The sequence below is a fragment of the Lycium ferocissimum genome, chromosome 8, assembly GCF_029784015.1.
Source record: "Lycium ferocissimum isolate CSIRO_LF1 chromosome 8, AGI_CSIRO_Lferr_CH_V1, whole genome shotgun sequence".
Taxonomy (NCBI): Eukaryota; Viridiplantae; Streptophyta; class Magnoliopsida; order Solanales; family Solanaceae; genus Lycium; species Lycium ferocissimum.
In genome coordinates, this window is record NC_081349.1 from 43,645,690 (window position 1) to 43,662,510 (window position 16,821).

General features: G+C 35.3%; 1 protein-coding gene across 1 annotated transcript; it reads left to right on the top strand.

Annotated features, from left to right (window-relative positions):
- The first annotated feature begins 10,255 nt into the window (after window positions 1-10,255).
- On the top strand, window positions 10,256-13,959 carry LOC132068552 (uncharacterized). Its single transcript, XM_059462176.1, has 5 exons — window positions 10,256-10,474; window positions 11,152-11,222; window positions 12,264-12,472; window positions 13,313-13,439; window positions 13,577-13,959. Exons 1-5 carry the CDS (start codon window positions 10,336-10,338, stop codon window positions 13,715-13,717), a joined length of 687 nt encoding a protein of 228 aa, XP_059318159.1. The 5' UTR covers window positions 10,256-10,335; the 3' UTR covers window positions 13,718-13,959.
- The last annotated feature ends 2,862 nt before the right edge of the window (window positions 13,960-16,821 follow it).

A 16,821-nucleotide genomic window follows, 5' to 3' on the forward strand; every position in this document is an offset into this window, starting at 1 on the left:
CATTCTAGCATTCAGATGGCTCATTATGAGGCTTTATACGAGCAGAGATGTAGATCACCTATAGGATGGTTTGATGTTGGAGTCCTTCTTCACATTGATTATTGATGAGTGGTTATACCACAAGTTTGTGCATCCTAGGAATGTTGGTCGATTTGCTTGTGCTGACACTAACCCTCAATTAGCTCATAACGCAAGTGTGAGGAGGGGGTAGGTTAGCTTAGTTAATGGTGGATTCCATTGTTGGTTTGTGAACCAAGCTTGAGTGCAAATACGAGTGACGTGAAGAACCGTGAGAAGTGATTACCTTCATTCATAACGGGAAGAAATAGACAAATGTATCAAAGTGATGACCGAGCATCTACACCTAATGAAGGAACACTTACTCAAGAAGCAACATATAAAGAAGAAAGCTAACCTCTGTGGCTTTTCTTGGTCACATTATTTCAGATGAAGGCATTAGATTAGATACTCAAAAGATTAAAGTTGTGAAGAGTTGGCCAAGGCCCACGACACCAACGAAAATACGTAGCTTTTTGGGTTTGGCAAGATATTATAGGAGATTTATAGAGGGATTTTCTTCTCTTTCAGCCCTGTTGACTAAGCTGACCCAGAAATCAGCTAAGTTCTAGTGGACGGATGCATGTGAGCGGAGTTTTGTATATTGAAAGACAAGTTGACCTCAGTACCCGTTTTGACTCTTTCAGAGGGAACAGATGGCTATGTTATATATTGTGATGCTTCAGGCATTGGATTGGGTTATGCATTAATGCAACACAGTAAGGTTGTTACTTATGCTTCTAGACAGTTGAAGAAGCACGAGAAGAACTATCTAACCCTTGATCTTGAGTTAGCTGCAGTGATTCATGCCTTGAACATGTGGAGACACTACTTATACGGTGTTCATGTTGATATTTATACTAATCACAAGAGCCTCCAGCATATCTTTAAGCAGAAGGACTTGAATTTACGTCAGAGGTGATGGCTAAAGCTGCTGAAAGATTATGATGTTGATATTCTATATCATCTTGGAAAGGCCAAAGTAGTAGTCGGTGCTCTTAGTCGTAAATCCATGGGTGGCCTGTTATATGTACAGCTGGAGAAAAGAGAGATAGTCCGCGAAGTTCGTCAATTAGCTAGCCTTAGAGTTCGGCTATTAGATTCAGGTGATATAGGAGTTACTGTTCAAGACACAGCAGTGTCATCTTTGGTAGCGAAGATAAAGGAACGTCAGTACGAGGATCCTGTTTTAGTTCATTATCAGGATACAACTCCTCAGAAAGAAAAGACACCCTTCGTGATCACAGGAGATGGAGTACTCGGGTATCGAGGTAGATTATGCATTCATATTGTTACATGCCTTCGTCGGCGAGTTATGGAGGAAGCCTATTATTCTCGCTATTCTATCCATCCGGGCACAACAAAGATGTATCATGATCTTAAAGAAATGTATTGGTAGGATGGCATGAAGAAAGATATAGCGGAGTTTGTCGCTCAGTGTCCAAATTGTCAGCAAGTCAAGATAGAGCACTAGAAGCCCGGAAGTTTATTGCAGACTATAGAGATTCCGACATGAAAATGAGAGGTAATTAATATGGATTTCATTACAGGTTTTCCCCGTACTCAGTGGAAGTATGATTCGATATGGGTCATAGTTGATAGGCTTACAAAGTCAGCCCACTTTCTACCTGTAGAACTACTTACTCAGCTGAAGATTATGCGAAGCTCTATCTTAGAGAGATTGTACGACTTCATGGTGTTCCTACAACCATTATTTCAGATAGAGGGGCGCAGTTCACAGCTAATTTCTGGAAATCTTTTCAGAATGGATTAGGGACTCAGGTGAGTCTTAGTACTGCATTTCATCCGCAGACAGATGGACAAGCGGAGCGTACTATATAGACACTTAAAGACATGTTGAGAGCTTGTGTGATTGACTTTCGAGGTAACTGGGATGATCATTTGCCTCTTATTGAGTTTGCATATAATAACAGTTACTATTCCAGTATTCAGATGGCTCCTTATGAGGCCTTATATGGATGGAGATGTAGATCACCTATAAAGCGGTTTGATGCTGGAGAAAATAAGCTAGTAGGCCCAGACCTAATACAGCAAGCAGTTGACAAAGTCAAAGTGATTCAGGAAAGGTTACTAGCGGCGCAGAGTCGACAGAAATCCTATGCAGATAATTGGCGGCGTAAGCTAGAGTTTGAGGTAGGCGATTGGGTCTTCCTGAAAGTTTCACCTATGAAGGGAGTAATGAGACTTGGCAAGAAGGGTAAGTTGAGCCCTCGATACATTGGGCCATATAAAATCATTCGTACAGTGGGTAAAGTGGCATATGAGTTAGAGTTACCTTCTGAGCTGGAGTCTGTACACTCGATATTTCATGTGTCCATGCTCCGTAAGTGTATAAGATATCCTTCGAGAGTTGTGCCGGTAGACGATATCCAGGTGACCGAGCAGTTATCATATGAGGAGACTCCAGTGACTATACTGGATGCTGTGTTCGCCGATTGCGAACAAAAGACGTGGCTTTTATTAAAGTACTTTGGAGAAATAATAATATTAAAGAAATGACTTGGAAAGCGGAAGAAGAGATAAAGGCTAAATACTCGTATTTATTTTCGTCATCTCAGAAGGCTCATTCTAAGACATCATCTTCCCCAGGTATTAGTTATACTTATAGTTGTTGTGATTGGTCGTGTGAGGCCATAATGTTGTATATTTTGGTATACGGCCCTGTGTGGCATTATTTTGCGTACAGGTTAGATTGATGTATTTACAGGGGAGACTCTAGCGAAATTTCTGTAGAATCCCTAAGAGTCTAACATTCAAGGACGAATGTTTCTAAGGGGGGAGAAATGTTACACCCCGTGGTTTTGTACTTTGAGATTCGTCATGCGTTAGTGGTTCTAGTCTTGGATACGAGGGTTATCAAGGTTAAACGAGATTAGACAAGCTTATTCCATGGGTGTAAAAGATCAATTTCATGTTTAGCAGGTGTTGGAAGAATTAGAGATTCAATGAGTTAATGAGAGAATGGTTTAGAAGAAAAAAAATTGAGATTTACGGTCAAATGTACGGACCGTAAAATGGTTTAGACTCCACCATAGAATCAAACCAGAGAGTGGTGGTCTTCTGTTTGGGATTTACGTTTGGATTTACGGACCGTATATTTTATACGGATCGTAAATTCCATAAACCCCCCACCGTATAATTTAATTCAGTGGTTGGTGCCTTCTGTTGAGGATTTACGGTCCAATGTATGAACCATAAATTATTTATTGTCCGTATATTGAACCGTACATCCGAGGCAAAGTTGATGCTTTTTTTTTTTTTTTTTTTTTTTGGATATATACCCGACCCTCCTTCATATTATTTCATTTCCAACATTTCCCAACTTCTTGAGAGCTCTAGAACCTTCTCCCTATTATATTTAACAAAATCCAAGTGAAATCAATGATCAAAGGGCAAGGATCAAGAGATTCAAGTGTTGAAGGACTCACTAGGGTTTGTAGAACCTAAGAATTTCTTTGGTGTTGAAGTTAGGGTTTCACTCAAGTGGGATAGTTGACCCAAAGCTTTCTCTTGTGTGATTAAGGTAAGTTTTCACATCTATTTTCATGTATTAAGAATGTTTAGTAGTTGAATAACTTGATTGAGGGAAGAATGCAAAAGAGGAAGTTCAAATGTGGGTTTTGATAATATTTTCAGTAATAAATTGACTTGAGCTGTAATTGTTGGAATGTTTTGAGTATAATCTTGTTATGAATGGTGGTAACCATGATGAGGAAGTATGGTATACGAGTGTATATAGCATTGTGTTGAAAATGTTGTTGTGTGTTGATGATGAAAAGGAGTTTTGGGCATTAAATGAGGTCTCTTGATTATGGTATTAATGATAATGTCACTGTGGATTGGGAGCTATTTTATGATTTAGTGGAAGTCGACAAAATAGGGGAAAAAAGCTGCCCAAATTTCGTTAATTCGTTAAATTACGCTAGTTTGAACTTAAGAGTGTTTTCAAGACTTAACCTTAGTATGATCCTCTTGAATGTAGACTTTGCGAACTTGGAAGGAGAACGTTAAGTGATTAAGGAGACGTTAAGGTATGTTAAGGCTTACCTTTCTTTAATTTTGACATGATCTTATTATATGAACCAACAAGCGAGTAAATGAGCTTCCATATTACTCTACTCTTATAAGCACTGGGAGTACTTCAGTCATTGATGTTCCTGTACCCTTTTATGACTGATCCTATTGTTCATGACTTGAAAGTTCTTATATTGATGATATTAGTTCAAAGATGTATATCGGAGGTAGTACGACCTTATGTCACTCTGATAGTCCCATGTATTCATTTTATTTATGCATTGCATTCACTTATACATATGCATATTGACCTATGACCAGAAGGCGTTATATACGCGTCTATCATATGTGTATGGGGTATGGGTAAAGGGATAGGCGTTATATACGCATTACCACTTGATCAGCTGGTGCACAGTGATGATGATGATGATATATGGATCGGGCCGTACGTTCCTCGGCACTATTATATGATATATGGATCGGGCCATACGTTCCTCGGCACTAACATATGGGATATAGATCGGGCTGTACATTCCACAACACTAACAGTTATATTATGACCTATGCATGTCATACGCCCTTAGAGACACTTTCATGTTATACAGAGTTATATAGATGTTCCCAGATGTTCAGGCACAGATGCATTCAGATGTTGAGATTTTCTTCATGTTTTAGATGTCTCTCATGATTCTTATATACTTGATGTTCTTATGCCTTGCCTACTCGGTACATTTTTGGTACTGACTCCCCTGTTGTTCGGGGTGGGGGGCGGGGGGCATTCGGCGACCGTAGATTCGAGTGTAGACGGACAAGCGGTCCCGGCTCGCAGGCTTTATCCGGCGGTGGTCGGCGTGCTCTACTTGATCCCCGAGTCATAGCTTCATTTTGGTATGCTACTTTTGAGATGTAGAGGTGCATATGGGTATGACGGGGCTCTGTTCCATCCTTTCTACAGCTTTTATTCCAGTAGAGGTCTGTAGACAGTTGTATGTAGATGACATGTGATGTAGCCTTGTCGGCTCTTATTCTTTTGTGTACAGCATATGTAGCGGCCTAGTAGAATAAGGGATTTCATTTGTCAACTTTGAGGATTTTGAAAAATTGAACCAATGAAAGAAAGAAAAGTACCTAGAGCTCAATTCTAGAATTAAAAAAAAAAAAAAAAAGGAAAATAACAAGACATGATCGAAATTTGAACGGCCAATTTCACTTGTAGAGGTGCACACAATAATTATTGCATCGTAGGACATGCAACTTGAGTTTGGGTGTACACATATATATATTGAAGTAGTCCTAAAATATAACGTTGCTATAAATAGTCTAATGAGAGGAGAATGATTCACATAACTCATACCCCTCCACCTAGAGTGAATGCTATAAATTACTACTATAAATTTGCTTACGAGGCACCTTACATTTGATGTGAATGCATTGAATGGATACAGATTGAGAGCAATGGATGATCAAATCCAAGTCCATAATGACATTGAAGATACTGAAAGTGGAGAATCTGGTTGAGTATAGGGGCACGTCGAAAGAAAGACAATCATACTTTTCGGAGTGGAGCTAGTGAAACTTCAAAATACGCATGATAGAAAAAAAGTTCGAAAATTAAAAGCAGATGATTGGATAGAAAAAAAAAATACATTAATGATTGTGGTTCTCTTATTGAAACCATGGCTTTTCAATCTGGTCTCAACCCTCCTAATGGATAAGTTTGGCAAGAGGATTCAAAAGGTATCTAAGTACTTATTAAGTTTAGCTATTAAAATAATTATTGTTTTCTACGTATCTTTTCACACTAAGTTAATCAAATCTGTTCATGAAAATTTAAAGTATGATTGCTTGTGTGGTATTATAACTATATTACAAGTACTTCTTCTGGTCAATTTTACTTGTCATTCTTACTAAAAATGGTTAGTCCAAAATATTTATCATTTGTGATGATAGGGTTATTTGGAGAAGTAAAAAATGTGTACGGCTCTAACATACTACAACTATGTATATGTAGCCTATATATTTTTATACTCTATATCCTTAATTACAAAAGATATGAAGCTAAACTGCAATATCAAGCCATCCATAAGCTTCTCTAATCTTACCTGGTGACTCTGTCGTCAATGCTATTGAAACATGATAATATTTTTGCACTTAATGGAACACCACTACGCCACCTATTCCATCTGTGATGGAGATAATGATTTAAATATACATACAACAGGTTCATCAGTGATGGCATATAATGACCCACTATTTTATAGTTGATATGTGGTGTCTGATATAGTGGGGTTTATAGCATTTGAGCATTATTACTATTGATAAGTAGCTTGCCTTTAAGGAAGAGAGGTTTAATGTGGATATTGATGTTTATCATGTGGATCGCCTTTTCTGCTATCGTACAAGGGCGGTTTAAATGGAATTGGTGGCCTAAAGCCAAATATTAATAAGTCGTCTCAAGTATATTCAATATCATTAGCTTCTGCGTGCACCTCACGTGCATCTCGTGTGCCGTACGTGAATCTCTTGCATGTGCATCCCGTGCGTCACATGTGCATCCCATGCGCCGCACGTCCATTTCATGTCAATTAGTAAAAATAAAAAATTGAAATCACATGTATATTGTTGTTAAACATGTGTGAGGTATACATCTAAGTAAAAGGAAACTAATTAGTGCAAGCACCAAATGATGAAGGATGATCCTATTTCAGCAGACGTTAGGGGTGGGCGTTCGGGCCATCGGATTGAATATGAATTTTTCAGTTTGTATATTCGGTTTTCGGATTGAAGAAATTACAATCCAAATCCAATCCAAATTAGTTCGGATTTGATTGGATATTTTAAGTTTCGGTTTCGGATTATTCGGTTTGGATTTCGGATTTTCGGATTTGACTCTTGAGACTTAAGACAGACTTATTAGGAACGAAATCCATGTGTTAGTTCCACAGAGGTAAATCTAAATCTTAATTGCACAGTAAAAAAAGCCTTCCAGTTCAAATTAGGATTAATAAATCCAAATCATGTCCAACATAGTAAATTCATACCAAATAAAAGCATTCTGGAAAAGTGAAAATGAACAAAATAAAATCTAAGTAGTCATCTGGAACAATAACAAAGAACTCTGCCGTGGGTGACACTAACGTGAGACTTTTGGGACTTTAGAAGTAAGAAAACCCTATATTATATTTGATTTAGTAGAGAATTGTATATTGAATTTAATATTTTGATGGGCAGGGCCTTAGATACTAATATATTGGACCTTTAAAAACTAGACTTATTAGTACTGGGCACAATAAATGTATAAAAAATTTGGATTTTCGGATACCCAAAAATCCATAGTACTAAATCCACATCCAATCTGAAATCCATAAATTTTAAAAAATAAAATCCAAAGTCCAATCCATAATCCAAATATCCAAACCAAATATTTTAAGGGTTCAGATTTCGGTTTGGATTTCGGGTTGGCCCAAACTGTGCTCACCCTTAGCAGACGTGATAGTTAAAATCCAAAATTATTGGATATTGTTTAAACTTGGGATAGTTTCACCATTCTAATTTTACAAAACCAATTTCTAACCACTATTTGAGCTTCAAATCCAATAATAATTTCGAGTTTGTCGACTAACATTCAATATGACTCACAATTTTTGGATTCAGCTTTAAAGAAATAACTCAAAAATCTCAACAATGAAGATTATGAGATTCGAATGAAAAAAACAAATACGGATTCATTGCTTGTCTACAACAATAAGGTAGAATTCATAGAAAAAAGATAGAGAAAAGATGATGAAGAAGAGAAACGGATTAAAAGTTATGTTTCTTAATGGCTTGTTAATTTGTGAAAATATATCTCAAATTAGGGATATTAACATTTATATACAACCCATAGCAATTGTTGACATATTTTTAGTCAAGATTAGGTTCCGCAATTGAAGTCCAAAAGAAATTGGCATGTATAAAAACATCCAATTAAAACCAACTAGCTAATAGGAAATTTGAAGATTCCCCTCCTAATTTCATGCTTGAAATGTACACACCTTTCCAAAATTACCTAACCATTTTCATCTCGTATCCAGGAAGAGAAGAAGCAAAAAAAAATTTTTTTAAAAAAAAAAAAAAAGAAGGAAAAAGGAATTTTTTCCCCTTCTCTCCCCCAAGACTGTTGGATTGAATGAATGTGACAAGGTGTATTTGAAATTGGTTGGAAATACCTAGACAAAACAATGCCTTTGCGTTATATGTATATCACGTACAACAGTGAACAATATAGAGAAATTTTCATGGACGCCACAACGATGTATGTATATCACATTGCATATCGTGTATATCTGTCACATATTTCCATGAATGTATACATGATATACAAGAAATAAACGAATATACCATGTGATATGCACAGATATATATATATAGTATATATATATATATATATATATATATATATATATATATATATATATATATATATATATATATATATATCTATGGGGGTATACAAGGGATACAATAGGGGATACACATGTAGAGTTGTCTTCAACCAGCTCGAGTTTTTAACATTACAATCAGCTCAAATTCGCCTTAAATTTTCTAAAAATTAATATTAAAGATCCTTAGTGATGTTTCGACAAAACCTAATATCACCAATCAATACAAATTATAAGTATGCAGATAAAAATTTTCGGCACCTCCAATTTAAAGCTACCAAAAAATTACCACAAATGTTAGTATCATTTTTCACCAAAAAATGTTAAAACTTTTCACCAAAAAAGTTAATTGTCTTCTTTCCCAATCCCATCGCTGCCAACATATTTGCTCATTTCTTTAGCAATTTCGGCAATCTTGAATCTATGTGCGTCATCCAAGATTACACTAACTTTTTTGGTGAAGAGTTTTAACATTTATTACATGTTTGACTTCACATGCTCCATTTGAAATTGTCTCCTCTTTAATTCATTTGTAAAAGTAGCTCTTATATCCTTTTTTTTTTTTTTTTTTTTTCCCAGTGTTCTTATATCCTTTCCTACTCTAAAGAACGCACATTTGCATGCTGAAAGACACTTGAGAATTGAGATCACGCTTTATGAGCTCGGTCACCCAAAACTTAATCAAAAGGTATTACCACCAAATCATTTCAAGTTTCCATAATGAAGTGTTCCATATAGGTGAGGTTGTAGCCTTAAATATGATCATGGCTACTGGATGCCAATTTCATAAATGAAGGCTGTTTTATACCATATAAAGAGCTAACTTGATATATGGTGTCAAATTCTCTTCAAACTATATACAAAACAAAAAAATTGCATGGATTGGCCTTCATATGGATGGTCTTTAATTTTTGCCTCTCAAATCGCTGGTCTATAATTTGTGCCCCTACTTCTCATTTAATGAAAAATTGTGCCTTTATTCGTTGGTCTATGAAACCAGATATTATGGGTTCGAATCCAGGCATAGTAAAAATAAAAAATAAAAAAAAATCGCAAGATAAGGTTTTTATGAAAACCATGCCTATTCGGGGAAAAGGGCCTTAAGGTATAGTTCTGTAGGATAATTATGCCTTGTCCAGCATAATTTTGTGTAAATTAAATTATACTACAGAACTATGCCTTACGGCATAACTTTGCCCCAAAATATGCATAATTTTATAAAAACCTTGCCTTGCGATTTTTTTTTTTTTTTACTCTATTACGGTTTGAACCCAAAATATCAGCAATATTTTCGGTCATTTTTTTATTACTTAAAGTGCTAAAGAGTAAAATTTAAAGACCACCGATTTGAGGGACCAAAATTAAAGACCTCCCCAGAAATAGGATATTTGTGCAAATTGTCCTATACAAAATTGGCCAAATGGGGAAGGCCCGAAAATATAGCCCATTTTGGTTATAAGATTGGCCAAGTCAGGTAAGGTATGAAAATATAGGCCCGTTATAAGCTTGGGTCAAGTGATAAACAAGCTAAATCAGGATTAAGTTTGAGATTAAATTTATATTGTATTTGATTGAAGTTATATATTTATCGCAAACTTAATCATGAACATCTCACCTTATCCCAACTTGAATTATTTTATCCTAACTTCTAAATGAAATAAATTAATCCCAGGACTATTAACGAGCCATATCTTAAAAACTTGTAAGTCCTCCATTTAACCATTTTAAAGAATAAGAGGACCTGTTTGTATTTAACAGTGCCTGCTTCAACCCTGTAAAGAAGAGTACTAGGGTTTAGCATATTTCAAAGAGAGAAGCAAAGATGGGAGGGAAAGGGAAGAAAAGAAGAGAGAAAAATTACAGAGCAGCCCATGGTGGCCCCACTAGACTACCACCCCCACCCACCCCCTCCTCCATTGATGCAGTGCCCTCTAAACTTCGTCAACTTATGGCTTTTTCAGGTACATATATTTGCACTGTCTATAGTTTTAATACTCGTTCTGTCCTAATTTATGTGATACAGTTCGGATTTTCAGAATCAAACTTGTTTATTTTGACCGTAAATTTGGACATACATTCTTTTAAGTGTTTTGAAAAATACAACAACAACAACAACGAGTGAAATCTCACAAGGTGGGGTCTGGGGAGGTTAGAGTTTATGCAGACCTTACCCTTACCTTCAAAGGTAGAGAGGCTGTTTAACTGGTTTGAAAAATAATTTACATATTTAGAAATTACATAAAAAAGTATTATAAGTTGCAATAATTAATAATTTAAAATATTTAAAGGGCATACGAATAAATCATCGTCAAATATTTTCTTGTTTGACCGTCGAAACTCGGAATCATAATTGTATCATATAAATTGGGATAGAGGGAGTGTGTATTTGGTGGAAATTAATAGTTTTTCTTAGTTTTTAGTGTTTGTTATGAAGTGGGTGTTTCATGTTTTTTTGTCTTTTGTTTTAGGGGATGGAAAAGCTTCATCAAATAATGCTCTTGTTTTTCTTGTAATAGCTGTACCTTAAAAAAGATAGTCTTGTAATAGCTGTATTTGAGGAAATATATAGTTTTTCTTAGTTTTCAATAATTGTTACGAAGTGAGGTTTTCAAGTTTTTTTTTGCTTTTTTTGTTTTAGGGGATGGGAAAGGTTCACACGATAATGCAGAAAGGAAGAAAGGAGATGGTGGTGACAGTGCTAATGGGAAGGTAAATTCTGGATATTGAAACATGCCTTTCTAGAGATAATATTTATAGTTTGGTTGTACAATTTGGTTTTAGTGCTGAGTTTGGAATTATTTAGTCTACTAATTGTAGGTGCTGTAGGGATAGCATGATTTAGGGAACCTCTAGTCTCAGAAAACCCATAATTTTTTCCAAGAGACAAATTATTTAGTTTATGAATTTTCTTAAGGAGCCAGGGTGGGGGGCTTATTTATTGCTTTGGTCTATGCATATTAACACATACCAGGAAAAAATGTCATTTCAGATGAATATATGATTGTATCTACAATCTACCTATATTATAAATTTAATGATCACTTTGAGAAATCAAAAAGGTCTGACTTGGAAAATGTTGCAAGTGTAGTTTATTGTCATTAACACTCTTCGAAAGCTCAGGTTCTGTGATAGGTTTTTAAATCTATGATCAGCTCAAGTTATTAGTCAAGCTTGAAAACACCAAGTTCAATCAATTAATTAGATATTCTTTCTCGAGAATCATATATTTATGTAAGGTTCCTAGTTTTGTAGACATTTTTTTTTTTTTGTGGGTTGGGGTTTTTTTTTTGGGGGGGGGGGGGGGCGAGGTTCTGTGTTACATTAATAGGATAGTTAACTTTATTAAAACATAAATTTCAACTTATCAAGATATAAATCAATAAAAGGTGTACTTGAAGTGTCTTCAGAATTATTTTGACCAAACACGATAGCCAATGCTCATATGTATGCTATGTTTGTTGACCTTTCCAATGCAGGTGATCTTTTCATCACTTTCTCTTGTTCCAATTATGGTCTTTAACTCTTCGTCACTGTAGATTCGTATACTTTCACTCTCTCTTGTCTCGAGTGACTTTCATATTGTTGTGAATCATTTTTAAAGGAACTCTTGTGTTCTCTCTCCTTTCCTTCTGTTTGTTCTTCTAAGACCTCCAATTTCTTTTTTTCTTGTTTTTTCCCCCCTCTATGTGAATGTGTTATGTGTTTTATATTAGGTGTTCAAACTTTGTACTTATATGTGTCCCTGAACAGAGAATACATTCAGAAGATCGAGTTCAAGCTAAAAATGCGGGTAACAGAAGCAAAGATGACAAAAACAGTTTGAGTGGTGTTGAAGTAGCAGAACTTAATGCACATCAGAAGAGAAACAAAAAGAGAAAAAGAAAGGAAGTGAAGGACCTTCGGTTTGATACGGCTGAGCTGGGCATTACTAGTTCAAAGAGAAAGGAGCGAAAGAAACAGTAAGAACAAATGCCTCTGAAAAAAAATATCCCTCTTTTACTTTCCTGGCTTAAAGATAGTGACATTTACAGAGAGCATATGATATAACATAACATGAAAGTTGGTTCCAAAGAAAACTTGGCTGTTATAGTGAAATGTTGTTATAGAGAATGACTGTTATTGGGAGGTCTGACTGCGCTTGAAATAAACTTTAAGTAGAGGCAGAGCCATTGTTTGTCATCTTAAATATTTATGCTACGTATCTTATTTAGGAGAACAACTAAACCAGCTCTATTTCATGAGGGAAACAGCGGTATCTATTTTAACCTGGGATTTTCAGTGGAGTCAAATCCGTAAAATTACGGTTATGGAGCTTCTTAGGAGTGCTCCTGGACCAGAAGCCATTAACTAATAATTTATGCTATCAAAGAATGGCTAAGATCATTGTGCGGTAAGGTGGTTAATTTGCTGAGGCTGGGCGTTATTCTATGACAAGTTTGACTCGAATCAAATTCAGTATTAATGTAGCGACTAACCTTTGAGCACCATTACCTGTTTTCTCTAGTTTAATGGATCACTTGCTTGTTTCTCCTTTGTTTGCGACGATTACTAAGAAGCAGCTGAGGTATTTTCTTTTTCCAGATAACTTGCTACTCCTTAAGACATAACAATTAGTTGATCATTGTTCTACTATCTATGTTTATATTAGCATAATGTATTCTGTTCAATTTCACATTTTATAAGCAATTTGAAATTTGGGTAATCGAGCAACTTCTGCTTTTTGTGTGTGGGTGGGTTGGTCTCAGGCATCGCATTGTCTACGGGTTGTTACTGAATGGTTTTTATTTGGATGTATGCAGGCGTTTGGCAGAAATGAAGAAGAAACACAAAAAGGGCAATGCCGATGAAAATATGGATTTTCCTGGCCGTGAAGAAATAAAATTTGGTGAAGTCGTTGAAGCTCCACCTAAGTTGGTTGTTCCAAAGGTACATCTGGATGGTTTTATATTATATTGTACATACTAGCATTGACATCTGAACTTTTCCTATGCTTATGGCATTGACCTTGGTATATACTTACTGCTATTGATATGGTAAGTCGTACATGTGTTGTCATTATGAAGGCATTCAAGAATAATGTACATGATGCTTCGAAAGAAAGACTTCGATTGCAAGCAGTTGAGGCCTATAGGCAGCGGAAAGGATGGACATCAAGACTCGGGATTCAGATTACTCCACCAGTAACAGGGTCGCCATTGGTATAGTTATCCCAGACAGCTAGTGTAAAAGATCCACATTGTGCACCATATAATATCCAAAGCAGAAGTAAGGAAATACTTGTCACGGAAAAAGTTGAAAGAAAAAAATGGAAAAGGAAGTGGAGGGTCGGTTAAATTATACAAGCTATGAGTTTTTCTTGTAGTTTTGTAAGCACCAATGTCACTGGAGGAATGTACAGGGATGTACTGTCGATGCTAATTCACTTTTTATTCAGTTTACCCCTGCATGCCTTTATTGTCAACCGGCTTATGTTTATTTTTGACTTTTCTTTTGTATCTTTACTATCAGCACGGGCCCAAAATTTAACATTTCCAAGTGATGTATGCTTTGTATAGTCATTCGGTGATGAAAGATAGCAGTAAAGAATAACAAAAGGATGAAAAAGTAGTACATGGAAAGACATAAAGCTAATATTGCATAAGGTTATAGCTGGTATGATTGACGCAGGTAAATGACATGTATGTGAAATGGTTGATGTATGGTAGATGGCATGTTATAAGAGTATATATAGTGTATTAGTTAATAAAAGTTCATTGCTCACAGATTGTATGCATTTGACTTGGACGACTGTTATAACATAAATTATGCGTGAAACTGACTGTGCATACATACTATGGAAAAATCAGGATTTGGTATGACATAATGTTATTTTAAAATCTTTAAATAATTTTAAAAATCTGAAAAAATTTAACCCATCTTCTCTCCAGGTAAGCCCACTTCACTGCTGCCATTTGATTCGCTTCAAAATCTTTAAATAATTAAAAAAAATCGGTTTTTTGTTGGAGATTTATTTAAATAGATTTAAAACGGTGGTGGTGGGGGTTATGAGGAAGCATAAGCAATACTATAATAGGGGATGGGTTATTTTTCAATTTTTTTTAATTATTTAAATAGATTTTAAAATAGAGTTTTTGTTAAAATTAATTTTTAATGATTAAAAATTTTAAAAAAAGAAAATTTGGTAACTCACGCTTGCTTAAAGCAATAAGTTCTACGCGTGTGCCATGGCATTTGGGTTCAAATGACACATTTTATCTTATGTTCGAGAGTCCAGAGATGGTCCGTATAACTTTTTCAAGGGACTTTGTCCTAAAATAAATTATGCGTAGCTTTCTCTCCGATCGACTTGGTATGACATAATTATATGCTCTCCATAACAACATTTGATTAGGATTATCGGTTTGGTATTTGAAAAATCAGAACCAACTCCGTTCATGTACACCCCTACTTATACTCCTTATTTATAACTTTTTCCCAATTTGTGTGTGTGTGTGTTTTTGTTTTTTTTTTGTTTTTTTTTGTTTTTAGGTTCTTTTTTGTTTCTCACAGAAACTACTCAAAATTACAGCACAGTCAAAATCCTTGTCTTGTGAAACTGTTTAATAAAATAACCATTTCCAATTCACAATGCATGATAACTTTCAAATGTTCGTTCATTAATAATAGTTTATTTTGGCCAAACTTTTAGGATCTGTTTAGTTCGAAAAGCAGTTTTTTTAGTTAGAAATGCTTTTCAAAAAAAGCACTTTTGGAGAAGTTTGTGTTTGGTTAATCAATTTCAAAAACATCTGTCAATATTAGATTTGTTATCAAGGTTTCAAAAGTGCTCTTGGGGAAAATATACTTTTGCCAACCTTAGATTTCCAATAAACCCTCCTTTAAATCTTTGAGTAATTTATTCAAAACCTGATCTACTTTTTCTTGCATTAGATTCTCAGCATCAAATAAGACCCCTATAGCCCCATCCATTGCACACAAACTGAATTCTAGCTGCTTTCGTTTTCAGTGTTCCTTTTTCGCGTTTCATGATCTTATAGTATTACCTGTAACTTCTAAAGGAATTTTGAGAGTTTTTAGTAGTATTGCAAATGCAAGGCGTAAACCTGACATGGAGAATTTATCAACTCAATAATAAGACCAGCTTGTATCCATCCATATAAGTAGATTATATTGCAGACTATATGTTGAGTATGAATTTACATGCTTGAACACAGACCTTTTTGATGGTGATTGATAAACCTTGTGTTTGCATTTTTTGAAACTCATTCTTTGTCTTGTTTGTTTAAGCTCTATGGTTTGAGTTAAATTTCAAAAAATCTCAAATTTCATTGTAAGAAAGAGAACCTTACAAACTATCTTTGTATGAATATCTAACTATTTTGCCAGAAGAATTTGGTTTTATTTGTTAAAAATGTCCATGGTAAATAAAATAAAAATGATTCTATGTAAGAGGACCTTGGAGAAACTGTAAAGGCTATCCCTCATATTACAAGTGCCATAAAACAGGCATCAAACTCATTCATCATCTTCAGACTTAAAGTACTCAGAGACTGAGCGATCATTTGGGAAATTTACCGAGCTTTAACCGAGCTGAGTTGAATCAAGTCGAACTGAACTTGAACACGTTCCTAGCCGATCTAAAATGGAGTCGGACCGAGCTGTAACCAGGCCTACAAGTGTATAATTGAAGAAAACTGGAAAAACATTGCCATTGCAATGTGAAAATATACTGTACCTACCAGGGGAGGGAGGATTGTTAATATTCCCTCTAACCTAATTTATGTGTCGTACTTTCTTTTCTAGCTTGTCTCAAAAATAATGTCATACTTACTTATTTAGAAACAATTCTACTTTAAAGTTCCTATTTCACCGAGCTGAGTTGAATCAAGCTTAACTTTGACCTGAATCAAGTCGAACCGAACTTGAACACTTCCTAGACTAGCCACCGAGCCGAGCTAAAATGGAATCGAACTGAGCTGTGCCCAGGCCTACAAGTATATGATTGAAGGAAAGCTGGAGAAATATTGTTATTGCAATGTGAAAATATACTATACCTACCAGGGGAGAGAGGATTGTTAATATTCCCAATTTATGTGTCATACTTTCTCTTTTAGTTTGTCTCAAAAATAACGTCACACTTCCTTATTTAGAAACACTTTTACTTTAAAATTCCTATTTTACCCTTAATGATATATATATATATATACCTACACAAATTTTTAGACCATAAGTTTTAAAAGTCTTTTTTTCTTTCTTAAACTCCGAGTGCCCAGTTAAACTTCACCACTATAATTGGGATGGAGGGAGC